The sequence below is a fragment of the Sebastes umbrosus genome, chromosome 4 (assembly GCF_015220745.1).
Source record: "Sebastes umbrosus isolate fSebUmb1 chromosome 4, fSebUmb1.pri, whole genome shotgun sequence".
In the NCBI taxonomy this organism is placed as follows: domain Eukaryota; kingdom Metazoa; phylum Chordata; class Actinopteri; order Perciformes; family Sebastidae; genus Sebastes; species Sebastes umbrosus.
In genome coordinates this window covers 4,864,267-4,892,211 of record NC_051272.1, presented here as the reverse complement: position 1 = coordinate 4,892,211, position 27,945 = coordinate 4,864,267, and the positions used below count along the sequence as shown (strand labels likewise).

Genomic DNA, 27,945 nt, shown 5'->3' with positions numbered 1-27,945 from the left:
GGTCATACTGTGTTTCTCCTGTGGGGGGCGGTGCTGAGCCAGTTTCTCCTCCACAAAGAATATAAAGGAGCTGATGAAAAAAAGGCGAAGTTGCCTTCAATTGTCTCAGGCAGCAGAACGTCATGGAAAGAGTTACTTTGTTGCAGCGCGCTCAGGAATAAACCAAAGCAACAATGCAGACCGGTGCTGTGTGTTGATACTTTGTAGCAGGAGGCTGTTTGGATTCTGATGTTTTGATTCTTTCCGGTTGAATTTAAAAGGATCGACTGAAAGATGCGCAGGAACCTGTTTACAAGGAAAACGCAGCAAGTTTCAGTCTGAGGGAATGTGGAGCAGGCTCACAATGCTCGGGGATACCATCACGCATCCCTCTGTTTTCCTTCTGTTTGTACCACTTTATCTCAAAGATATCTGCATCGAGGATCATGTTTTGGCGCCCTAATGAGAAACAAGTTTCGGATGAGTGATGCAGTCCAGTTTCTGAGGATTAAAACCACCGTCGGTGCTTTCTGGAGGAGCTCTGTGGTTGAAACCAGTCCTGTGTTTGAACCTGTTTGTGATGTAAAAGGAGGAAGAGAGTCCTTCTGTTATGAGGAAGTTAATGTGTTATAGAGCATTTATAGTCTTATTGTTAGACTTTTAAGCAGAAGAGACAGTAGGACAATAGAGCCTCAATGGGCTGAGGATGCTAGTGGTCACAGTAGGTATATCTTTAACTTTTTTCTAATAGTTTTACACAACTGTGTTTACTAAGTTGTCATATCATTAATTTTACATACTGTGCTGTTGCACACCTGATCCAACAGCTGCCATGTAATTTGAGATGAGTTTAAATATTACAGTGAGCTAGTGTCAGATGTTTTTCCAACACAGCATGCATCATCACAGTATAATCTAGGCACTATGTGCATGTAGAGTTTTTTCTTGCTTTAAGGAGCCACTGGAGTATCAAGATGTCAGTGAAAGCCAAAGCAATCTACACTTTTCAAAGTGAAAACAAAGAGGAGATCAGCATCAAGGAGAACGAGGAGCTGGTTATCTTTGACGAGAACTCAGTGGACGGCTGGTATCAGGGTGAGAACAGCCGAGGGGAAAAAGGTCTCTTCCCCGCGTCCTATGTGGAAGTTATTCGCACTCGCTCCAACTCTAACGTGACCGACTGCTCCATCAGCCCGGCGGGATCTTTAGGAAACGACTCCTCCTATTTCCCCTCGACCCCAAACACCCCTCTGCATTTGCAGCAGAGTTTCTATGACGACGACGACGATGACTGGGACGACTGGGACGACAGGTCGACTGTGGTTGACGACGGTGACACTCGGAGCCCCGGGGCCAACGGGCATGCCCATCAGAGCCCGCTGTCCAATAACCCCAACGTGCACTACCGGGCCAAACCACACATGGAGAGACAGGACAGCATCTCCAACTCCAGGAAGGGCAGCATGGTGGGCAGGAACTTGAACAGGTTTTCCAGTTTTGTGCGCTCAGGGGTGGAAGCGTTCGTGCTGGGCGACGTGCCCATGATGGCGAAGATAGCCGAGTCGTACACCATCGAGATGGGTCCCGTGGGGCCCCTGTGGAAGGAGAGCCCAATGCCGTTCTCCTGCTCCATCGAAGACCCAACAAAACAGACAAAGTTCAAGGGCATCAAGACGTACATTTCGTACCGGGTGACGCCTAGCGACACGGGGCGTCCCGTCTACAGGCGCTACAAACACTTTGACTGGCTGTACAACCGCTTGCTGCACAAGTTCACTGTGATCTCCGTGCCCCACCTGCCCGAGAAGCAGGCCACGGGGCGCTTCGAGGAAGACTTCATCGAGAAGCGCAAGAGGCGACTGATACTGTGGATGAACCACATGACCAGTCACCCGGTCCTCTCCCAGTACGAAGGCTTCGAGCACTTTCTGATGTGTGCCGACGACAAGCAGTGGAAACTCGGCAAGAGGCGGGCTGAGAAGGACGAGATGGTGGGCGCCCATTTCATGCTGACCCTCCAGATCCCCAACGAGCACCAGGACCTCCAGGATGTAGAGGAGCGCATCGACACCTTCAAGGCCTTCGCTAAGAAAATGGACGACAGCGTGTTGCAGCTCACTCACGTCGCCTCGGAGCTGGTGCGTAAGCACCTGGGTGGGTTCAGGAAGGAGTTCCAGCGGCTGGGAAATTCTTTCCAGTCCGTCAGCCAGGCGTTCATGCTGGACCCTCCCAACAGCTCAGAGGCCCTCAACAAGGCCATCTCCCATACAGGCCGCACCTACGAGAACATTGGAGAGATGTTCGCAGAGCAACCTAAGTATGACCTCTTCCATATGCTGGACAAGCTGTCGCTCTACCAAGGCCTGCTCGCCAACTTCCCCGATATCATTCATCTACAGAAAGGTAAAACCATACATGAGTAGTAGAGATTTCTCTGATGTACCTTATGCATGCAAACTCAAATTATAAATGTAACCACACTAAAAATGTTAATGATGATTACGACCATAATCAACACAGATGTTTGGAAGCATCCTCAGCCTCCCATCTGATTTTAATTCCTGCAGCTTTATTCACATTTTAACTGAATGTCCAAAGACAGTTCCCTATTTGAAATTACAGCCATCAGACCACATAATGGGCTCTTCATTTCACAGCTATTAGAATTTATCAAAGCAGCCAAGCAGATTATCACTGAACCTAAATACTCATTACTACTTTGTAACAAGTGCAGTAGCATCCTTCAATTAAGACAAGCAGCAGGTTCAAGTGTTGCAAAGGCTTCAATAATAGTTAAGAATAATACACATAATATATATGTCTGAGCTCATGATCACGTTTCGCGTCTGAGTCTGTGCTATTTATTTTGTTATGGCTGACATTTAGGTCAGGTTTGCCTCCAGCATCTCCCCTCATCTTGTGTCAGTATGTTTTATGTGTTGTCAGTCTGGGATGAATATGAGGTCAGAGTGTTTGCCTGCAGCATCTGAGGTCACTTGCTCTCCACCTCCTTGACCGCCACCCAACCACACACGCACGCACGCACGCACGCACGCACGCACGCACGCACGCACGCACCCACCCACCCACCCACCCACCCACACACACACACACACACACACACACACACACACACACACACACACACACACACACACACACAGACACACACACACACACACACACACACACTACAGTACCACATTCTCTCGGCTTAACAAATACTTTCATAACAATGATGGACTTTGACAACCTGTGCAAACAGGTCTTTGAAGAGATGGTAGTAGAAAGATAATTCCATTCACTTGCCATACTCCAATACAATACACCAATATCAAAAGCTCTTATTACCTTTTCATATTACTGACATCTTACAAAGGGTGTCTACAATAGCCGTCATTAGAGACTGAAACTAATCAAACTATTTACCCAACTAGTGATATCACTAAACCACCATTTGATATATGTTGTGTAGAATCGGGTGCGTGTTTTGTTGTGTCAGTTCACCTAAGACTCCTCTGCTCTGTTCAAAGTTTGATGAGACAAAAAGGCAGGAGCTTTGTTGTAGTGTAATATTACAACCAACAGCCATGATGTGACACCTGAGTGACACGGGCAGGGAGTGGCTTATGGATAAGTGATATTTTATCACCTCTGTGACAGAGGCCTCTCTCAGTGTTTTGGTTAGTTCTGTAAATGCAATTGAATATAGAGCATCACATCAGCATATAATCGCCGTTTTAAAAAAAAATTATTTTGGTGACACGCTCTCTTAGCAGTCATTCCTGTGGTCTTTTAATTTAGCGATTCTCAGTGACTTTTTTTTTTTACATCTTCTTCTTCCAGTGGTTATATCGTCAAGATAAACTGTTTATCGATACTAATGCTAACTACTACTATTTTACCTTTTATTATTTCCAAACATATTCTTGTCTGCAGATGCAAAAGTTTCTATGAAGTGAGGAAAAAGTTCAGTTATCCCAATTTTTTTAATATGATATTACAGGTCACTCTGGGCCCCTGAAATCACAACCACTAGGGCTGCAACCAACGATTATTTTCATTGTTGATTAATCTGTTGATTATTATTATTCAAAGATATTTAGTTTACTGTAATAGAGGAGTATAGAAACCAGTAAATATTCACATTTAAGAAGCTGGAATCAGAGAATTTTTAAATGACTCAAACCGATTAATCGATTATCAAATTTGTTGGCGATTAATTTAATAGTTGACAACTAATCGATTAATCATTGCAGCTCTAAACACCACTTTTCTTTATGAAAACCTACTTTAATAATCATACCAATCACATATCAGTGTGGCAAAATAGAGCCAGGTGATGTGTCTTTAGGGGATTACTTTTCAAGAAGTGGTTCAGCTTGTTTGCAGTTATCGGTACTCACAGCTGTGAATGTTAAAGCATAAATGCCCAGAGTGGCAAGGGATGCTCCAAGCAGCTAATGTTAGAGATTCACTGCTTATATTTGTTGAAAACTGTTGCACCAACACTCCAATCAATGTTTAATCAGTAACCGAAATTCATAAAGCATGCTGTTTTCCTGTAACTGTCAACATTCCTGATTTGAATACTGTGTGACAGTTGCGTTTGCGACAGCTGATTTTCATAAAACCTTGTGGTGAAATATTAGTTCTGCTCAGGTCTACACTGCAGCTCTGCAAGACTTTTTTTTTTTAAATCTCCTGTGACCTCTTTGTTAGATTCTGGTCCAAGACAGTGAGAGCACGCTCATATCAGCATTCTGTGTCAGCTCTTAAACAAATAACCGTATCAGCTGTTGGAGCTGGTTACGGAGGAAAGAAAGGGCTGCTGCCAGGGAGGAAAACTGTGCTGCCGGTAAATGTTATAATCATCCTTCAAACAGCTGGCAATCATTATCACAGAGGTCATTTGTGATACAATTCAGCTAGCTAGTTTAGTTTAGTCACTCCACCCATGAATAAATGAGAAAAACAAATCCATCTGAGTGATATTAAAGGGTCAGTCCACCCAAATCACACAAAAATTGAATGTTATTGTTCAACCCGGGTGTTGTCAGATAGTTGCGGTTTCACATGTCAAAGTTTTGAGATATCTGGCTCTGAAATATAATTTTTAAATGTTTGGAGCTACACCGAGGAAATCACCCCCTTAATATTAAAATGACAAATGTGGATATCCCAAAAATATCTGCTTGGCTATATACCACCAGGGGTAAGTAGAAAAATATGTCTCTGTAAATTTGGCAAACTGACCCTGTAAAACAACACTGTGTAGCCTTTTTAAAGAAGAAATAACATGTTCTTCCTCTTTCAAATGAAAAGTTCAGCTCAAAAGCAATAACACACACATGATCCAGGCTCTGCTCAGTACAGTCGAGCTTATGTTAGCGAATGTTGGAACATTACGGAGTCAGATTTCTGGCTTTATGGCTCTTCTCTCCTTGTTACCACTTTGTATGTTTTACCATTATCTTGTAATTATCACATGAAGCCACACTGTTCATCAAAACATGGCGTCACTTTAAGGGATTATTACCAAAACTAGGATGAAAAGAAAAAGGGAGAAAGTATACAGCGGTATTTCAATGCTTTTGATCATGAATGATCATGTTTGGCGTTTTTAATAACAACAAGGGATTTTTGTTTTACCATAAAAGGATGATGAAGATGAGAATTATTTTAAAGAAGATGATCGTGTGCATAGGCCAATAAAACAAATTACAGAGTGATTCGAGTATTTCTGAGGATCTTGAGGAGAATGGACAACTGACCTTAAGTTTAACAACTTTGTGGCAAATTCTGTCGACATACTTTAGCACACGTCATGCATTGCTCGACATGTTTGTTTTTGCAGCTCAGCTGTACTCTATTAGCCTTTCGGTACTTGCCAAGAGCATGGCTGTGTATTGAACCTTGATACTTGTCTGAAAGTTGGCATTCATTAATTCATTTGGTCATTATTTTGATACTGAAACTAGAAATGCCCGGTGGTCTTGTTTACTTACAGTTTAAAGGTTCTCTATGTACGATATTCAGAGCTTTAATGTAGCAGCAAACAACGACGGTATGTGCTATGTAAAGATATAGAGGAGTAATGTCTACTTGAGTGGAGAATGAAGCTTCACTGTGCTTTGTTGACATAGCCGGGCTGGCCGTGCGTGTCTTTTAGTGCATTGTCGTGAGCTTGCCCCACTGGCTCGCTCACACCCGCCGCTCTGCACTGCTCTCATACGGCGGTTACCACTGATAACGCCGTCCCGACCGACGTTGCGGAAGCGTAGCACCAACCCTCTGCAGGGTTTCTGCCTAGGCATCGGGAAATTATGTATTTTTAAGATGTTTTCTTTAAACTAAAATGTGTTATACAAGTAAATGGATGTGGATTTATAGCGCTTTTTAGTCTTCCGACCACTCAAAGCGCTCAACATTTACCCATTCACACACACATTCATACACTGATGGCAGTGAGTCCATACGTCAAGCTCAAGGACGCTGTGACCGAAGGAGCCAGGGATCGAACCGCCAACCTTACGATTGATGGACGACCTGCTCTATTTGTGAGCCAGTCACCCCTAACAAACTCCTTTAAGGAAAAACTAGGTTGTGTGCTTAACGAGAGCGAGTGTTGTGTGTGTGGTCGAGAGAGAGAGAGAGACAGAAAGACAGACATAGAGCGTGAGGGAGCATGTGTTTGTGTGTGACGGACTGACGGCGATTTTGAAATCAGCATTAACGTTATAGCTGAGTGTAGCAGTGCAGCGTTAATAAATGCTACAGTTGTCGCCATGTTGAGAGCCGTTGAGAGGCAATAGAAACGCTCTCAATTTCACGCTTAGCATTTTTAATCAAATTGTTCCTAATTTGAATCATAGTTTTACCTAGATTAGATTATTTCAGGTAGGCAAACATCTTGTACAACTGGCTTTGCTTCAACAAAGCTTGACTTCTTTGTTAAATGAAAAAGAAATGAAATGAAATGCTTATATTCCTCAAGGCAAGGTAATAAATGTAAAACGGTACCCAACCTTCTGAGCCGAGAGACAACAAATACTGTACTGGAGGAGATAACTGTGTAGCAGTGTTTTCGTGAAGGCAGGGACCTCTTCCCTCTGCTGAGTCTTCCCTGCCGGCCCAATAACTCCCCCTTGATGTGACTTGTGTTCTGCTGAACCAGATACAGCTGTGGCAACACTCCGAACACACAGAACTGAGGTCAACCTTTTCCGGTGCACTCCTCCTCCTCTTCATGTCCTCATTGCTTCTTTCCTGCCCGACTGAGTTCTATAGGAGCTGGTTTTTAACCGGGATCCTGGTGAGCATGTGAACTGCAGGAATGTTAATGTGAATGTCTTTGAGATGTGGTGTTGGGCAGGGACTGCATGTGGCCTCGATAAAACGGATCTCGGGAGGAGAAGAAGGTTTTTGGGTACGTTATAGAAAAAAATGTCAGTGTGTGCTCCATACATCTCTTTCTCACATTTTATCTGTTTTTAGCTTTTAGTCAACAGATCTTTGAGTCTCTGCTTTCGGTCAATCTACAAGTCACTCTGTTTCGTCATGTCTTCTTCTTTTCATCTTTCCCCCTGCTGTTTCCCCCTTATATCAGAATATCTGTCCGGGCAGCTGCCCTGGTTTCAATAATGGAGAAAGTAAATCTAGTCTGGTCCAAAGGCTCTGCCGCACTCTCTGAACCTCTGCCAATCCCCTAGACCTTGATCTCAATTGAATACCAGGGCTGTGTATTGGCAAGAATCTGGCGATATGATACGTATCATGATACAGGGTTAACAATTCAATATATTGCGATATATTTTCAAATCTAATTTTAGGAAAACTGTCATAGTGTAAAGACTCACCACCTTATGTATATAAAAGAGTCACTATGTGAAATGGCTACTATGGGGACTAACATCATCACACATGAATACAGTTGGGCTCATTGGATCCACAAGAGTCTCAGCTTTACAGTGATACCCAATCTATGCAATTCTAAGACTATTTATGGACCCCAGTATGCAGAAATATTCAAATATACCATTTTTAGAAAAGGGGAAAATAACACATTTGTACTGCATGCAAAAAACTGCATGGTTTTTGCCCTAAACTGCATGTGATTATCATAACATAGAGACTCATATTCACCCATATTGAACCAATTTTCATTCACATACTGTATATTGAAGTCAGAGGTCAAGGATCCCCTTTGAAAATAGCCATGCCAGTTTTTCCTCGCCAAAATTTTGCATAACTTTGGAGCGTTATTTAGCCTCCTTCGACATTGGTTGCTAATGGATTACTTAGGTTTTCTAGTTCCTATATGATACCAGTAACTTCACTCTAGCTTTAAAACTGAATCCGCTACAACCTGCGAAATACAGAACAGCGGCCGGATCCACCGGCAGGGTTGTCGGATTTTTAAGAGGTTAATTAAAACCGGAGCATTGATACATTATCGCAAAATGTACTCTTGCGGTACTCGTGTGTATGAATATTTTCTTACAACCCATATTGAATACAATTGAAAATCTTGGTCTCTGGGGTTAATTACATGGCATTGTTATAGAATAAAAGGCCTCTGAGGTTTTAGTGTGAGAGGCAGATGATCATAGACTCTGACATGTATCGTGCAGTCTCTTTTGCATTGTTATATACTGTATAATCATGAACAGAGCCATACTGTTCTGGTATCAATCTGCTCTTAAATATTAAATTTGTATCCTCTGTGAGTTACACAGCCAGCAATTATAACACGTAAAGGTATTCATGAGAGTAAAGCAGATATCATGTTCTGTAGATTTTGTACCTGGCAACAACCGAGGCACTAATCGGAGACAAAACCACCTCATGAAGCTTTGAATCATCACAAAAGGGTTCACAATAGAGTGAAACCGCCCCGCCCCGCGGTGTGGGTATCAGTCTGATCTGATCTGATCACGTGTTGTGTAAGAGGAGGAAATATGAGGAGTCGGCTCCCGCATGAGATCTGGATCTGCATCACCTGTGTTCCTACTGTAGAATGACATGTTGAGGAAAGGCCGGCCCACACTAAAATATTTATCAAATCTTATCAGATTTTGAAAATGTGAGAAACTCCACACATAACGACATGTTATGTTAAATGTAACAGATTTGTTCCTATAGTGTGTGGTGAGCAAAGATTTGGCCAAAACACACTAACAGATTCATTCATGAACAACAAGAGTCCCGAAAAAACGGAAATCTCGCAAAATCTCTCATGATTAAACGTGATTTTAGTGTATGTTGTTTTGCACTACTTTGTACTGAATATTCACACAGGATGGATGGATGAAGTCATGGAGACACGTTAAATAAACAGTTGTGTTGTTGCCACATATCAACAAGTTGTTCCTCTGTTTTTGAGGTCTATCTTACTACTACTTTATGCTTCACGTTTTCCATTAGCTCATGCATTAGCCGCGGCCGCCATAAAGGTGGTTGTTCTTCCGCTTCAGTCAGCTTTGTTCTCAGTTGGATATCGTTGTGGCTTAGCTAGAAAAGGCCACACCGGAATAATTGCAGTTTAAAATCCTGAAGTACAAGGTCATAAAGGATATAAAGCCAAAGCAACAAGTCATGACAAATGTGCTGTGATAATCTGCAGTGCATTTTTCAAAATAAAACGCACCAGTCTTTAGCTGTCATCCCTTTTATCTCGACTCATTTATTTTGTAATTTAGCGTGCTCTTAAGCATAGAAAGTGTGGTCTATCGCTGATAGTGGGATAAAACCTTCTGTGATCCACACCAGAGCCGAGCATTATTCAGTCTGAGAATGAGCTCGCTCCCTTGGGACGCCTCCAGCAGGCCAGCCAGTCTTTTAATCTGGACAAGAGGTTAGTTGTCCTCCATATGGCAACACATTACAACACCACATGCCGGCTCCATCAGTTTGAACTTCTGAGGAAATGTGCACGCATGAACGTCGTTGTGTGTTTTATCTGAACAGTTCTATGGAATATTGTTCATTTTTTCAAAGTGCTGACCAGGAGCTCAGGCTGTGTTTATATTGTCTAACAAACATGTTGCAGATTAACATTCCCCAAGAAAATACAGCACTGTCAGCAGGTAGACAAACCTCCATCTGTGAAACCGGGCTAGGGTTTCAGGAGCGTGCAGTGGTCCAGTCATGGCACCTTTTGAACATTAATTGTATGTTATTTTGTTGGCCACAGTCCCCATGGCTATCTGTGGTGACCATGAAGAGCAAATGTTTTCTCTCTCCTGTTTGCTTACTCATAAATCTTGACAAAGGCTAGGCCCTCGTCTTCGCACACACACCGTCTATCCACATGCTTCTGCATTCCTGTCTGCGTTGGCCCAGTGCACTGCTGTTTCACACTGAAGGAGATTACAGATGTCTCCAAGAACTCGGTCTTTACCGCCGACGCCTCCCTCCTCCTCCTCTCCGACAACCACAGATTTTGTGGTAAAGTGTCATTAGACTGAATAAGGCATGAGGTAAGAGAGGAGTTAGTTTATATTGAAAAGACTAGTGCCATAGCTATTCCACATTATTTTTTTTTCTGTCCCGCTAATGAGAATAACTGGAATTGGACGAAACAGTTTTACCTTTTAGTGTACAATGCAGTCTAATACAACACCACCACTAACCATGTGACATCAGTTACAACAGAGTTAAACACCTCTTTAACACTGTGTCAACAAAGGAGTATAAAGGACAGCTTGCTATCGTAGCTGACTTCTCAAGTTTAAACTAGGCATGGTAGTCTGTAGCTATTAAGGCCACATTCAGACAAACAATAGCCCCGGGTTAAAGAAATGCAGCCTCCTCATTCATTTCAATGGGACCTCTGCGTTGGCAGTGGAGTTGTACCAAGTTGAACCTTGCTCAACTTATGCCTTACAACAATGCAACGCCATTCAGCTCACAATTAGCCAGAAAAGTGCATGTTAGTGTCCTTCAGCTCATTGTTTTGACCCGCAACTTTACTGTGTTGTTCTCACTGCTCTCATTATTCCTGTTTCCAGGTCAATCTGGCAGTTTTTTCCAGTTAAAGAAAGCTGTGATAAATCATAGACTGTATATAAGAAGTGGACATAGTCACCGTGACGTCACCCGTTGGTTTGTGGGCTGCCTTTTTGAAGCCTTGAGTTCAGCATTTTGGCCATCACCATCTTGGTTTTCTGCAATCAGAAGTGACACAAGAGGGTGGAGTTAAGTACAACAACACTGAATAAGACATTTTTAGGCGACCAAAAAGTTATTATCATTCATGAACAGAAAACTCACTGTGAAAGTGTCAAAGTCTTAAGACAAAAACATGGACAGCTCCTAGTCTGGATAACGCCGTGGTAGCGACCTGTCAATCTCAAGGCAGCCACGCCCTAAAGCATCCCCTGCTTTATGGTCTGTTTGACTCGAAAATGGGACCATAATTGACTAAATGAACAATATGCTTTATTGAAGAAGACTTGAAACTAACGATTGAGACCATAAACTCATGTTTACAATGTTTACTGAGGTAATAAATCAAGTGAGAAGTAGGCTCATTTTCTCAGAGACTTCTATACAATCAGACTTCTTTTAGCAACCAGAGGAATCGCCTCCTGTGAAAGTTGTGGAGCATTTAGCAGCTAAGGAGACAGATATTTTCTCAAGAAGTTGGTGGAGACCATAATAGAGATAAAACACAACTCTAAATGCATGTTATTGTTGCTCTGTGTCTGCTAGATGTGTCAGATATTGTGTTTTCAGCTTGTACAGTTCTCCCAAGTGGCCAAAAAATGAATTAATGCTGCTTAAACACAGTGCTATTTTCAGTGTGAAAGCCTGCAAAGTCTGACATGGTTGCTTAGTGGTTAGCATTATAGCCTCACGCTATGTTCACACTACAAGCGACAAAAGCAACAAAATGGCCAAGCGTGGCCAGGTTCATTGTCGCTGAGTCGCCGTTGAAGTGTTGCTCAAAAGCTTGTTGACATATTTATATCGCTAAATAGCACTGGGAGCCGGCATTTTTTTAGATGGAAAAGAACAGGGTGAAACAAAAACGTATGATTGGTTGACACTTTACTGCGTCGTTGGAGCGTTAGAAAAGGTTGAGACCAGCTCAATGTTATTTGTAGCGCGTCACGCCCGTCACATGTTGACAAGTGTTGGCCGTCAGTTGGTAGCTTCCTTTTTGAAAATGACTTGTAGTCTGTTGCTGTGTCGCTCGTAGTGTGAACACAGCATCACAGCTGGAGGCTTCCTGTGTGGAGTTTGCATGATCTCTGTCTTTCTGCATGTGTTTTTTCTCAGGCCCAAAGAAATGCAGGTTGGGTTAATTGGCCTGTAGATGTGAATGTGTTTGTCCGTCTATATGTTTTAGCCTTGTGATAGACTGGCAACCTGTCCAGGGCGTACCCATCCTCTTCCTCAATGCCTGCTGGGACAACCCTTCACTCCCTGTTGACCCTGAACAAGAAAAGTGGTTTTGGAGGTCGACTCTCCAAGTGCTTGCGTTGTTATGAATAAATGGAAAATAGACGTCATTTAAAGCATCTGTATTTGTTCATGTTTTGATTAATTCATTCGTTTGGCATTATGCTCACCAGTTAGCTCACAGATTCATTGTTTTTCTGGCTCTGTCCATTGAGCTCCAGTGCAGCTAAAGTAAAAATCTGCATCTTCTTTGACTCCGTCTTGTTACATTGAAAGGGAGTATTTATACTGTCAGTGTCCTAATCTGTTCCCTCCCCTGACAGGAATGAAGCTTTAACTGTCAGACAGATGCTGGGTGTCTGCCAACGTAGCTGTTGTCATGGTATCGCTGACACGATGCTTGCGGTTGGCATGGAGACGCTATCCCTCAGAGGAGAGCATTGTTGGCTGTTCTCTCTGGTCTTTTCTTGTGTCATGAAAAAGACCATCATAAAAGTTAAGACAATGGAAAACCCCTTGTCATTTTGACCTACTATTTCATTTGGTAGGATTAGCCAAATATCTGTCATCATAGGAACATCTTACATTTTTTTATTTTTTTATTGTGCTGCCTCTCTCAAGTTATTGCAACACTTAAACGTTACAGGGCAAACACAGAGAGGAAATAGTACATCTGCTCCATTACAAAAGAGCTGAAACTGGTTTAAATTAAGTGAATGTCACAATCAGAAACAGAACAGAAAGCCCTTAGACCCGGAGGGATTTCACGACATGACAACTCTTGTCTCACAAAGATTAAAGAAATAATAATACAGTACGTTATACAAAGTAATTATGATGTCATGGTTAATGTTGATCATTTCTTTTACTTGACGTGCGATGACATGCGAAACAGATTTTCTTTAATGCCTGACCTTCGTGAGGCTGGCTGTGGTTGAAAAGCCTACAGAACTCAACATAAAGCTCATTTTGTTGTGGAAATCCCAAATATTTTTATTCATATCCAGTCCAGCTTTTGATTGAACTGTGACAACACTCTTTTTTCATACAAGCGTAAGACCAGAGCTGAAAAGGGTGGAAATGAATCCCTTTGCAGAGGGACATTGTGAAATACACAGAGCTATTAGTGGTGAATGATTATACTTCCTTTCAAGATCAGTGCTCAGTATATCCCACTTAATAAACATACATCTTGATGTCTGACAGGAGTGTGGATTTATAACACCATCTGTGTGAAAGTGAAATATTTAGTAGTTTTAGATCTGATTCTCTGTGCATATTAAAAAAAAGAACATCTGCTGAACATCTCTTTGCATGGATTCAATTAAGAGCTTCAAGAGCTGTTGGAAGCTTCATGTCTTATTTCTGGCAGGCTGTTCTCATACACTGTTATGCTATACTTTCACGGTATACATGTATACAGTATATATATATTTATCCCATGAAATCAATTTCTGTGTAATTCACGTAATTGTGAACCAGGAAGTATAAAGAGTGACAAACGCTGCGTAGGGAGAATGTCGGGGTGGATGGGTGGGTCTAAAATTACCAGACTTTTGCCCAGGAGACCGGCGTTCGTGTCCTGTGTAAAACCAGGAGTTAACGATTTATTTGTCACGTAACTTCCGTACTTGAGTAACGCCACTTCCGGAGTTATTTTAAGCCAAACCACAATCTTTTCCTAAACCCTAACTATGTAGTTTTATGGCCTATTCCTAACCAAGTCGGTCTTTTCCTAAACCTAACTAAGTTGTTGTATTGCCTAAACCTAAGGAAGTTGTTTCCTGTGAAGAGTTTATTTTGAAAAGACTGTATGCATGTATGAGCGGATATTGACACGTGTTGCTGGACATTAGGAAAACAAATGAAGAAGGAGGAATAGCTCTTACGTAAGATATCATACGAAACATTGCAGAATACGTTGTTTTGTGCAACGTATCTTCATACAATGGTTCGTATGGTATCTTATGAAAAGTTATTCCTCATTTTTTGTACGTTTTCCTACGAATGTCGAGCAACATCTATCAATTTCCGCTCATTATATGCATTAGGCAACAAACCTACATAGTTAAGTTTAGGATAAAATCGTGGTTTGGGTTAAAATAACTGCTGAAGTAGCTTAACTTAGATACGGAAGTTACCTGACAAATAAATCAACATTGTGGTTTCACACGGGGTACAAACACCGGTCTCCTGTGTGAAAGTCCGGTCTTTTTAGACCCACTCGTCCACCCCGACCTCCTCCCTATGCGGCGTTTCTCGCTCTTTATACTTCCTGGTTCACGTCGAGGAGGGTGGAAAGAGGAAATGTCATGCGTCATCAACGCGTCATATCTTAGGGGTACAACACAAGCGCAGTAAAATCTGTCTGCACTCGCCAAAATTGAGCCAATCGCAACGCACGACCGCAGCTCCAGTTACACTGCGCATGTGTTATACTCCATACCCCAAGACCCATGTCCCAGCCTCTTTCAATAGGCCTCATTTCACGTTACGTGGATTACATGCAAATTGATTTTGTGGGATACATACAAATTGCAGTGCATTACTTCTCGTAGGTATACAGTAGCTACGAACGGTGAATAAGCCGGTTCTGTGAAGGTAACAGTTGCAGTCATGGTAAAAAAAGTCGTAGATGTGCACAAAGTGATTTTGTGCATGCAGAGGATCACAGATTACACATTTCTGCTCACTAATTCCCCGTGCAGGCTAAAGAGGGTGGTTCTGTTTTGAACATTCCTCATCCCTGAAGTAATAAAAGAGAAATCAAAAGAATTGGAAACTTTTGCTTCAGTGTCCCATCGCCATATTAGCCCCAAAGACAAATGGACAAAGGATATTTGAGATGGCTAAAATCGGTTGTGAGCACATTCCAGCTGAGGACATAAACTCCAGCTCTGCTTTTATCCATGTATCTGATTAGCTGGTGTAAACACTATTACTGTTAGCTTACTCAGCAGTGGGGTTTTTCTTGTTTGTGTATCCTCCAGGCTTTTAAAGCCCACATTAAACGCTGGCAGATATAGTGCTTTTGACCCTGTCATGCATTCTTGAAGCTGTGTCTCAGTTTTTCTTCGTCTCTTCTCTTCTCTCTTAAAGCCTCCCTTTCCTCTCTATTTTCAGATGTTCAGCTCTGTGTCCTGTCTTTTTCCTTTCTCTCCTTTGCTCTCCTCTCCTGTCCATCGAGATCAAATGTCAGTTTAATTTACTTTAATCTCTAGACTAGAGGACCAGTCACACCAGCATTTCAAATTGCAAAATCAATTAATTTTAATGGAATCACCACAATTTGTCATTTCACCTGCGGGTATGTAAATATGCACATTTTTTGTGCTAAAGTTCAACTTGAGGAATTTTGAATTTGTGCCGTCTTGACAGTGTTGACCTTTGAGGGAAGGCAGAGCCACAGGGAGGAAGCTCATTAGCTGTGTTGCTCCATCCTGCAATTTATTTAACCTTCTCTACAAATGAGGAATGATTACAGCCAGCTAGCTCTCCGAGGTAAGCTTTTTTTCCCTCTTCAATAACTTATTGTTGAATGGAATTTTGTACAATCCTGAATAGGAAATGGCTGCACAGTACGGAGAAAAGAGATAGAGGTAGTGTAAGTAGGTTAAGGTCATTGACCTCGGATGGTTAAGCTCAGGATAGGTCATCGGGCAGCGAGTCTCACAAGAGTTTATGTAAGTTTTTGCCAGTTTGTGGGTTACCTTCTAGACACCATCAGAGATAGAAGGCCAGGGAGCTATAGCGACAGACTAGAGCTGGCATGTTTTTGACTTGCTAGGGTGTTAGCTGTTAGCTCACCAGCTAACCCTTCAAGTTCTCTATTGCTGCCTTCAAATGGAACTTGTGAGCCCGTGGTTACGACATGGGAAGTCGTGTACGAGTGTGTTCCAGTGGTTAAACCTGCAGTAGACTGAATGTTTTTGGCATCATTGGGCAAAAATTCCATAATAACCTTTCAGCATATTGTTATTCAAGTGTTCTGAGAGATAACTAGACTTCTGCACCTCCTCATGGCTCTGTTTTCAGGCTTTAAAAATCTAGCCCGTGACGGGTGACCAATCACAGGTCATTTCAGAGAGAGAGCGTTCCTATTGGCTGTTCTTTCAACAGAAGTAGCTGTCAATCACTCGTGAACTTCGACCAAACGGTCAAACTAGGCAGCGCTGATCAAATATTAATCAAAATTCTGTTATTGTAATGCCGATTTCTCTCCTCAGATGTTTTCAGAAACATCTTGTAGTGTACTGTTTAGCTGTGAAATGAGAAAAGTGTGCTCCGGCTGGTGGGCGGTGCTTCGTTTTTCCTAAACTGATCTTAACATGGCGGCCTGGTCACAAACTTTCACAGACAGCTGGACGGCAAGGCTCCAGCTCGGCTCTGATTGGTTGTTTTCCTCCGGTTTGTGAAATCTTGCAGATGCCGTTAGGAGCACTGGAGGACAGAGGAACATGATTTTTTTCAGATTACCTGTCTCATGCACTACTGACAGGATAAAGTGAACATTTTATAAAAATCACTTTTTTAAAAAATCATATTTGCTCCATTTCTACCCAGTGCTGCTTAAGTTGTGAGAACACCGCTGCTAGGCAACGGCAACCAGGATAATATCGTAAACTAATACTAATGTTACTGTCGGCGTCTAGAAGCCACCAAGACTAACAATTTAGCAAGCTAGCGAGCGGGTAACATAGCCTAATGCAGTTAATGCAAAGGCATAATGACAGAAGAAAAAGATGAGGCCGTTGGGAATATCAACATTTTCCTCAGACCTACTATAAAATGACCAAGACAAACTCAATACGATGCTTTCAGAAAACTTCAGAGGTCATGAATACCACAAGAAGGGGGCGTACATATGGACAAGGTAAACACGACCCAGCCTCTATAACACCTATTTCACATTGATTCACAGACACATATATTTTTTTGCCACTCACTGGTGTGACTTCAGCTGAGAGAACATTTTGTAGCATCAATATGTTTCAGTAAGAACACTGTTTTTGTTGTTGTTGCCATTTTCATTTACTTTTTTTGAGAGATCACCAGAGAACAAACGTCTCATCAGTTCACTGTGGTGCTTGACTCAGACGTCAGCAGCGTCGCCACACACTCTCACACTGACAGCCCTTTACTAATGGTTACTGTTTTGTGGTGACAAGCCTCATTTGTCCTCAGTTGAAAAATGTTTCTGTTTACTGGTCCGTCCAGTGTGAATAACATCCACTAATCTTTCTCAGTCACGTTAGCTCTTCCTGTGTTTGAAGTCTTTGGACCAAAATCACAGATTAGTTTATTTTACAGTACACTGATGACTCATTCTGATTACACTAATTCAAACACTACACCATGTTTTCTTGTCAGTATGTGGACTTACAGTATTGTACCTTGGCTGTATTCTAGTGTTATAATAGGCTATACATGGCTGTTTCAGTCACTTTGTTCACCAAACCATAGCACATTATCTTGGATGTGAAAGCGTCGTGCCATTACCCGCCAAATATTTGTTCCTTTTATTTTGCGAGAGAGAAATTTAGCCTAGTTCCAAACCTTAAAAGGAAAGTATGGGGGTGTTTTGTGATTTGTGGTTTGCATTGGCGCAGTGAAGTCAGTGGCCATGCTTTCACATATTAGACCAGTACTCTTCACACATACAAACTCACACACCTCTAGAGGATTGTGAAGCAATAAGCAGTGTTTTTCATAGTTGTAGATTGTATTAACCTCTAACTTTTAAAGGATTAGGTCTTGATTTGTACTGATGGGTTTGTTTCAGTTCATGCCAAATAACAGTTCACTAATGTCTTCGTTTTGGAATAAAATAATTTTTGCAAAAAGGTTATAAGGGTGAATTACTCTGTAGGAAAGCTAAACTGTTCACAGCACAAACATGCAGTGTGTTCCAATCCGCGTACTTCTGTACTTACACTTACTACTTTGAGTGCATAAGTGCGTTCACACTGGGAAGTACGGCAAAATGCAGTGCACTCAAAGTACCCGGATGTTGTGCTCAAAACGGTCAGATTGTTGAGAGTGGAACGCTGGACACTTTCCACACTCAACTGTCGCCATCTTGGCTACGTAGCGCAAATGGCAGGGCCACGACCACTATTCAAACATACGTAGATAACAGAATAAAACAATACAATAATTAAACATACCGGTGCATTTTCAGCCAACAGGAGGACACATCGTAGGCGTAGGCGACAACGTTGGAAACGTAATTTCCACTCTGCTTTCATTTTTTTTTCAGAATATATTTTGGCGGGTAGCGAGCCAAAGTCAAATGTTGTGATCGTCATTTCCGGTCAGTGCGCCGCAGAGTATTCGATTTCAGACGACCCTACCCCGCTGAAATTTACGCACTACTCAAGTGAGTACAGAGTGCACAAAGTGCACTACATTGAAGTGTACTTCTGTAAGTACGTGGATTGGAACACACTCATGGACTATAATACAGCAAGAGCCAAGATGGACTTTTAATGTGAAATTACATTTTTGTTCAGCTTGCTAGCTAATCTGACGAATCGCGTCATGCTACATATATGGCTTCCTAAAGACACCTATGACAGTAAAATGGTTGGTCAAAAAGTTGATGCCAGCACACCACCTATCAGCCGCTGATTACAGGGATCAGCTGATTTATACAAACTAGCCTCAACTCAAGGGGCTCCACTCCAACGACGCCTCCGCTTTAGCATTAAACAGGAAGAATGATTTAATTAACTGTGACTGGAAACCACGGGTCCCAGATGAGAATGAGTTAAAATTAGACACACTTGTTCTTAAAACTGCTGCGTGCTGATGTTTGGATCTTAAAGGAATCTGCAGTCTGTGGAGAAAAATAATGCTGGCTTTGCTTAAAAAGAGCTCAGCTTTAGGGAATTGGGAAATTTCATCAACACTAATAGCCCATATAAATACAAGCTCACAAGCAATGCACACGCTGTAAAACAAATACAAATATCCTAAAGAGGGACTTCCGCTCTCAACTTCATGTTTATGTCAAACGGAGATAAGATGGATGAAGACGTAGTGAAGAAGTGCTGCACTTCCTGAGCTCATCCCGCGGTGACCTCGGGCTGTGGGAACGGGGAATTTAGCGGATGACTGAGTTAAGTTCCCCAGAGGGTTGTGGCCATAATGAATCTTGACTATCCCCATTCTTTTTCTCTCTGTCTCTCACACACACATACTGTATGTAAACTAGTAGATACTGTATGTAAACTAGTAGATACTGTATGTATCTGCAGGTTTTGAAAAGTCTTAAAAAGTAGTCTTTAGACGGTGCAAAAAAAGTCTTTAATTTAAGTCTTAAATATTTTCTCTTGCCAGGCGGCAGCAATGTTAGCTGTAAAATGTCATTCTACCCAATCAAAGGCTGGGTAAGGTGATTATACACTCATGAAAACATAGTTATCAATATTATATTCCATTTCGGCTAATACTGCCACTTTTGCGTGTTCAGGTTGCATTGATTCACTTAATTATATTATTAGGAACTACTTTTATGTACTGCTGGGAAGTACTGAAAAAATTTGATTTAAGTATAGTGCATCGCTGTGAAGGGGTTTATTTCACAACAATGACCCGCTAGCTGTACATTATCCTGCTTATTACATGGCTACTTACTTAAGAAATCAATAATTTGACACAAAAATGATCCGCCAGAGTCCAACATCAGAACTGTGTCCATAGCAACGGTCTGTTGTACATAGCAACGGTCTGCTATAAAGAAATAACGGACCATAGAACGTTGTGATTGACCAATCAGAATTGAGTATTCAACAAAGCCGTGTAATAATGATAAATAATTATAGGCTATATTGTCCCAACCGGTTTTCCATCCTACTTTTGGCAGGTATGATCATGAAACTGTTATTTAACATGCATTCTATGTGGTTTTAAAAAGGTCTTAAATTGAACTTGGTGAACTCGACAGAAACCCTTCTAGAAAGCCTTATTTGTGTTTTTAGCTCCCCTGCACACTGTTATCCTTTCCTTTCCTTTCCTCTCCTCTCACTCCTTCTTAATCCCCCACAGAGTGCTAATATCTACCCAGCACAGACCCATGACGCTGTCACATGTGAAATAGTCCAATTCGCTCTCTTTGGCCACAGCCATAAAACATGCGGTGGCCAGTCTGGTTGGGCAAGATAAACAAATCTGGTGACTTTCCAGACCACTGGCCATGTATCACAGAGCATTTGTTAGCTCAGTGAAAAGAGGCAGAACGCCTGTAGTGGGATTGAGGGATTGTTTTTTAGAATAGGAGGAAACTTACACAGCTTTGCTTTTTATTCGGTCACAGTTTTTCTTTATTTTGGGGCTTTAATAGCATAGCTTTGCATTAAAGTTAGAGAGCAGATTTAGCTGCAAAGAAAAGCACACAAAGCTCTCTTTGTGATGAGATTTTGCAAAAACATGTTGAAAGAATAATCAGGTTTAGACTAGAAGAAAACCTAAACAACCTTTCTTTTTATTCGGCCACAGTTCTTTTTGTACCTTGTATTTTGGGGCTTTAATAGCATAGTTTTGCATCAAGTTAGAGTGCAGATTTAGCTGTGAGGATGAGCACATCAAGCTTTCTTTGTGATGAGATTTTGCAAAAACATGTTGGAAGAAGAATTGGGGTTTAGACTAGAAGAAAACCTAAACAACCTTGCTTTTTATTCGGCCACAGTTCTTCTTTTTGTACCTTGTATTTTGGGGCTTTAATAGCGTAGTTTTGCATCAAGTAAGAGAGCAGATTTAGCTGCAAAGATGAGCACATCAAGCTTTCTTTGTGATGAGATTTTGCATGAGCTCATCCAAACATGGAGAAAGAGGAATTGGGTTTTAGAATAGAAGAAAACCTAAACAACCTTGCTTTTTATTCAGCCACAGTTCTTCTTTTTGTACCTTGTATTTTGGGGCTTTAAAAGCATAGTTTTGCATCATTTGAGAGAACAGATTTCGCTGTGAGGGAGAGCACATCAAGCTCTCTTTGTGACGAGATTTTGCAAAAACACGTTGAAAGAATAATCAGGTTTTTTACTAGAAGAAAACCTAAACAACCTTTTTTTTATTCCGCCACAGTTCTTCTATTTGCAGCTTGTATTTTGTAGCTTTAACAGTATAGTCTTGCATCATTTTAGAGAGCAGATTTAGCTGCGAGGAAGAGCACATCAAGCTTTCTTTGTGATGAGATTTTGCATGAGCTCATCCAAAAATAGAGAAAGAGGAATTGGGTTTTAGAAAAGAAGAAAACCTAAACAACCTTGCTTTTTATTCGGCCACAGTTCTTCTTTTTGTACCTTGTATTTTGGGGCTTTAATAGCATAGTTTTGCTTCAAGTTAGAGTGCAGATTTAGCTGTGAGGATGAGCACATCAAGCTTTCTTTGTGATGAGCTTTTGCAAAAGCATGTTGGAAGAAGAATTGGGTTTTAGACTAGAAGAAAACCGAAACAACCTTGCTTTTTATTCGGCCACAGTTCTTCTTTTTGTACCTTGTATTTTGGGACTTTAATAGCATAGTTTTGCATCATTTTAGAGAGCAGATTTCGCTGCGAGGAAGAACACATCAAGCTTTCTTTGTGATGAAGATTTTGCATTAGCGGATCCAAAAATGTTGATTCAACCTCCCCCATTATTCCCCGCTGCGCACACATACCCACGCCTTTCCTTTATGTCCCACAGACATGCTATCTGGTGATGCACATTCTCCTCTCATGTGGAAAACAGAATACATGAATGTAGGTCACAGCCACAGACTGTAGTCCACACGCCTCCTTGCTGGAACAGACTGTGAAGTGCTGTTCATGCTTTCCCCCCGACTTCTGCCAGGAATTCCATACAGAATCCAGGGCGGCATACAGTTAATGGATAAAACCTGTAGGTACGCTGCGGCGGACACATTAAAGAAACTAGCTTGTGCAAATTTGTCCTGCCAGCTAACTTATATACATGACTGAAATCAGCCTTCTTCCTGGTGTCAAGTTCAGCTTGCATGAGCCTGAGACGGACTCACTAATCTGATGGGAAATGCAGCGTGGCGACATGCCATCAGGCTGCCATGTAGTTCACTCGGAAACTGACGTCATGTTCAGTCTGGGCGAATGCGGTTACAACTTGTCCGCATCTTACTGAAACTAGACGTTTGGTATGCAATGAAACAAACAGTAATTGTGTGGCGTGTTCCCTTCTCTTCCTATAAAGTGTGCAGCTTTACAGTAGTTAATTTCGGGGGGAAAAGTTACAATGTTGGTCTTCACTGCCATGGATGAGATATTGGTAAAACATTTCTATAGCAGTGTAGCACAACGCACAGTAACACAGACCCACCCAAAGCCCAAAGAGCAATAAAATCTGAGACTGTTTTTAACTTTTATTACAACGTTTTGTTACAGGGTTTTTATTTGTATGCTTTCATCAGAAGCAGATTTTACAGCTTTTCAGTGACTCTCTACATCACTCTTATTATCAGTAACGTCTTATTGGGACAACGTTTTACATTGTCTGAAAATAGTGACTTTTTAGTTGGTCAGTCCAACCAGATACAAAGCATAATGTCTCACTAAAATATAATGGTATCTAGCCATTCAGATAGTTTTGGTTGAATTTACCTCGGCCTTTTATCTGCCTCTTTAAAATTTATGGGACATTTTTCTGTATAGGTATAGTATAGTATAAGAAAATGACATTTGAAGAATTCAACAGCAATCAGGAGCAAGAATCAGTGTCCCTGTTGACTTGCAGTTTTCTTAGCAACTATATTTTGGTATAAAGTAGTCCCTGTATGTGGATTCAACCCCAGTCTCACTCCCAACTCGTCAACTACCGCCGCTTGGGAAGTGCCCCTCGGCATCGGATACAGACACACGGAGGCACACTTTATTGACGCACCAGGCTTTCAGCTGACGCCAATGTAAACCCACCTGCGGCAATAACCAGTGGTCACAGCAAGTGATGCAGTATTAACAGCGTGAGAGTCCGCTAAGAGCGGGGGGTGGGAATGGTGGTGGATGGGTCAAACAAAACACAAGACTTTCAACCAGGAGATGCTGTTCGTGTCCCGTGTGAAACTAAAAGTAACGTTGACTTATTTTGTCACGTCAGTCAAGTGACTCGTCAGTATCGTCAGTGAGTGAAGTTAACGTGAACCACGACTGTATCCTAACCCTACCTAAGTGGTTGTGTTGTCTAAACCTAACTTTCTGTGAAAACGAAAGTTAATTATGAAAGGACAGTATGCATGTAATGAGCGTATATTGACACGCCGTCCCTGACACACCCAGAACTAATGCTAGAGGTGTACCTAGTGCATCTGTCTCCGATGCCGAGGGGCACTGACTAAGCAGAAGTACTTGATGAGTTGGTAGTGAGAATGTGTTGGCGGATTATCCAGAGCAACCAATACATAATGTTTCTGTAAAGACACCTTGCTGTTAAGTGTTTTAAATGTAGTTTCTCTTTGCCGTGAGCAGAACTAATAAAATGTACCTTCATTGTGCTGGGTTGAAGGCAGAAATCTTAAGAAAAAACCCCCTCAGAAATAAAACCAAAACTACCTAAACGGCTAGATACCACTATGTCTAAGTGATAAAATATGCTATTGTTGTATTTGGGTGGAGGCAGAAACCTCAGAGATGGGTATCTCAATTGGGTAGTAAAACTGAAACTATCTGCATCACCACTTGAGTTTAAAGAGGAGTTTTTTGTTTATCGTCATTCGGATGGCCTTTAACCAGCCTAATGTGCAACAGTTTACTGATAATGACACAGGCATTTTGTGTTTTGAACAATCCTGTCTCCTTATGTTCCCACACAACTAAACTGCATTCTCAATTACGTCTCGAGGAAAACATATTTTCTCTAGGATTATGGTTGCTGTTTTAAACTGTTTTAACATTGTAAATTGAAACAAAACAAAACAAAAAAAACGCCATGGTTTAGAATATGAGAGTTTTTAAAATAATATAACTTTCTTATCTTAACCCAGGTGCCTTCGCCAAGGTGAAGGAGAGCCAGCGGATGAGCGACGAAGGAAAGATGGACCAGGACGAGGCCGACGGCATTAGGAAACGCTGCCGGACGGTTGGGTTCGCCCTCCAGGCGGAGATGAGCCACTTCCATCAGCAGCGAGAGGTGGACTTCAAAGACATGATGCAGGCCTACCTCACGGAGCAGATAGCCTTTTACCAGCGGGTTGTCCAGCAACTGGAGCGCACCCTGCGCATGTACGACACTCTCTAAAGACTCCGAGCTGCTGTCCAGTTCAAGATGCCAAAAAAACACAGAAGAAGAAGGACAGAAAAGTCTTGACTCTTTTATCAAGGCGTTTTGAGTTGGTCATGTTTCAGTTTGAAAAGACTCAGATAAATTAAGCAATAGTTACTGGAAAGACGTACGAAGCCAGTCAAGTCTTTCACTTTGATGGATTCAAAGTCACATTTTTTTTTTTGACCTACTGTAACTTTTTGTTTCTGAAATACACATCACATAGGCAACGTCACATGTTTATTTTACATAATTTAAGGTGTTTGTAACATTAAAATAAGAATATAGGTTTCAAATTCATAGTTGATTGTTCGATAGTGAAACGGGTTCTGTTTTGAAATTGTCCCCTTCTTTCCAACATCATGCACTTTGGCTTCTCCTGGGACTGAATCAAGTTGCTTCAAATGTGTTCATTTCTCAAAAAACTCCCAATATTCTGGTTTATTTACCAACATCCGATAAACATTCCAGGTGCTTTTTAATGCAGCATTTTATGATGTTATTGAAGTTTTCTCATCAGACTATGAAAAGATGGTAAATCGGGCCAAACAAGTGTATACTATAGTGGAATTTCACCATCATCTCTGCAGCTTTCATATCAGTTTCTCTGCTATCTCTTAGTACAAGTCTTAATTTTGTCTTAACTTTGCACCGTGTGGAAGACTTACTGATATCATGTCGTTCAGCTTTGTTTTCTTACCATCTTCATGCAGTAAGTGCCTTTTAATTAATGATCTGAGGCATTCTGATGGAATATTTGTAAAAGGACCGTTTGTCTGTAGTATGTCTTGTGTCTAATGGGGGGGAATTATGTTTAATGAGTTGCATTTAGAAACAAGTTTGCACATGTTTTTTTATACACTAGTGGGTCATAGTGTTGGGTGTGTGTGTGTGTGTGTGTGTGTTTATGTGTGTGTGAGCGAGTGAAATGAGTCAACTACTGTGCTGATCAGTTCCCTTTTTCCACGGTGGAAAACTAAATATTATATCTTATTGTTTCATGTAGCAGCAGGTTAATCTAGCCAGCTAGTATGACACTTAGTCAGATAGTTGAAGTGGATTAACTGGTTGTGTGAGGCAGAACATCAACATGGCATTTCAATGTTTGTATTAAATCATTTACTAGTTGACACAAGACCAAATTCTTCCTGTTACCAGAATGTTGTGTTTAATGTGGTCAAAAAAACCAGTACGATTTAATATTCACAACCTCTAATGCCCAAATAAAATACACATTATATAATTCAGATTATCTACACTGTACCCATAATAACTCTGTTACAGCATTTTTACAATTGTTTTGACATTTTGGGCCTATTCGCTTTCTTGCCATGAGTTCGATGAGAAGATCGATACCACTCTCCAAAGGCAGCGCATACCAGATCCACTACTTCCTTGCTTACCTTTCACAATAAAAGCCCTAGACACATACTGCTTAACTGTTTACCAGAGGCAAATTCACTCCGAGCATTTTGCTAAAAGGAAACTCATTGAAATAACTTGACTGCCAGACGCTGCTCTGGGACAATAGGATCGCGGTAGTTGGTCCTCTGCCCGCGCAAATCTATTCAAATCTGTTTTAAGTGTTGCAACTGTCACAAATTTGCATCTGTTAAATTCTGTTCGTTTCTGCTGGTGTGAATAGTTTGATGCGTAATATTCGCAGGCGAGTATTTCACATTTTCATGTTGTTTATTCATCACGCTCCCGATGTGTAAAAGGCCTTTAATTGGTGAGATTTAGAAGTGCTGGTAGGCAGATTGAGTTACCTGTGGACAGAGCCAGGCTAGCTGTTTTCATCTGTTTCCAGTCTTTATGCTAAGCTAAGCTAACAAGCTGCTGGCTGGAGCCATAAAAAATGGTATCAATCTTCTCATCTAATACTCAGCAAGATAACGAATATGCATATGTCCCAAAATGTTGAACTATTCCTATAATAATAATAATAATAATACATACAGTATATCTTAAGTCTCTTCTTCCAGCTGTGATCACAGTGACGTGTCACTTTTTACATTTTGTTTTCCACATTTAGTGGACTATTTTTTCCACACTGAGTGAGATCTATGTGACTGTGAGGATCCCATTCTTCACTGCTTGGATGCGTGTTTATTACTAAATAAGAGCTGTTCCAGTAACATTACTCATCCTGTTTAACAAGAGAAAAGAAAACATTCATGGCAACTCGCGGTTTTGACGAGACTATCTTTAGCGTTGTGTAACCTTAAGAGGTTTATGTGGAGTCTGCGTTTGCAATTACGAGCATTACCTCAAGAAGTGTAGCGGGGATGTTTCTGTGAGCGTGACACGCTTCTCCTATAGCAGTTTCCAGTGTTTATTCGTCAGTTGTGAGACTCGGAGGTTTTGATCTGTCAGTGGTGTGTTCGACTGTGGATGAAACGTGAAAGGAGAAGTTATTTTGTGACATCTCTGCGTGGTGTTTGTGAGATTCAGAATGTGAGGTTATAGAGCCATATTATGGTTCTCCCATAACAAAGAAAGTGCTGATTCAGTGCAGGATTCTCAGTAAACAAATGGTCCCTGTGTTTGTGTGTTAGTGTGACTCAGATATGTCTCGGTTACTGCTCAGTCCACATCTGCAGCCTTTAACTCTTCGCTGTCTTAATGTGGTGTTTATTTTGAACAAACCTTTACTTTTCATACTTCATCATTTGTACTCATCGCAGTTTCTCCAAGACCAAAGAAGTCAGACATTTTCTACCGGGCTTCCTTTTTTTTTTTACTCTGTTTGGTTGAAGTGAAATTGAATGTGCTCTCTGGTTTTGTAATTGAATCTGTTCTACTCTGAGGAAAATGTGAAGAGCATTTGGAAAAACTAAAAAAAAAAAAAGAAAACATTCCACAAAGAAAGGACACCAAATGCAAAGACAGATTTTGGGCAGAAGGAAGACATGCAAGGTGCAAAAACTATTTGAAGAAGCGCTCGCATCGCAGCCCCAATCAGGGTTTCATAATGACATTTTTCCTCTCATGTTCCAACGCTGCGTGACGAGTTAAATACCAGGCATTTCACACAGGTGACTGACTCTTAACATGGACGTGTGACCGGGTGAGTTGCGCTGCTTTAGTTTCGGTCTCTGAAATAACAGATGGGGATTTCCAGTAAGTCATTTGTCACTTGATTTAAGGGAAGGGGACCAAAAAATGTTAATAAAAGTAATGAGGGTGATCGCCTTCTGTCTTTCTCTTCTTTGTGGATTTGTACGGATTTGTTTCCATGCAGACATATCTAGACTACTCACGTATTCTGTTTTATAGTTGGAACATCATAT

General features: G+C 41.4%; 1 protein-coding gene and 1 long non-coding RNA gene across 3 annotated transcripts in view; one reads left to right on the top strand and one right to left on the bottom strand.

Annotated features, from left to right (window-relative positions):
• Positions 1–96: 96 nt before the first annotated feature.
• snx33 (sorting nexin 33) lies at positions 97–27,558 on the top strand. The gene is made up of 2 exons (XM_037766822.1): positions 97–2,382; positions 24,375–27,558. The coding sequence occupies exons 1-2, from the start codon at positions 954–956 to the stop codon at positions 24,626–24,628; spliced, it is 1,683 nt and encodes a 560-aa protein (XP_037622750.1). The 5' UTR covers positions 97–953; the 3' UTR covers positions 24,629–27,558.
• The window catches only part of LOC119486608, a 22,781-nt gene continuing 21,747 nt past the window's right edge, over positions 26,912–27,945 (bottom strand). For both annotated transcript variants that reach the window (XR_005206564.1, XR_005206563.1), the window contains exon 4: positions 26,912–27,040. This is a non-coding gene — a long non-coding RNA (uncharacterized LOC119486608). The remainder of the gene's footprint in view (positions 27,041–27,945) is intronic.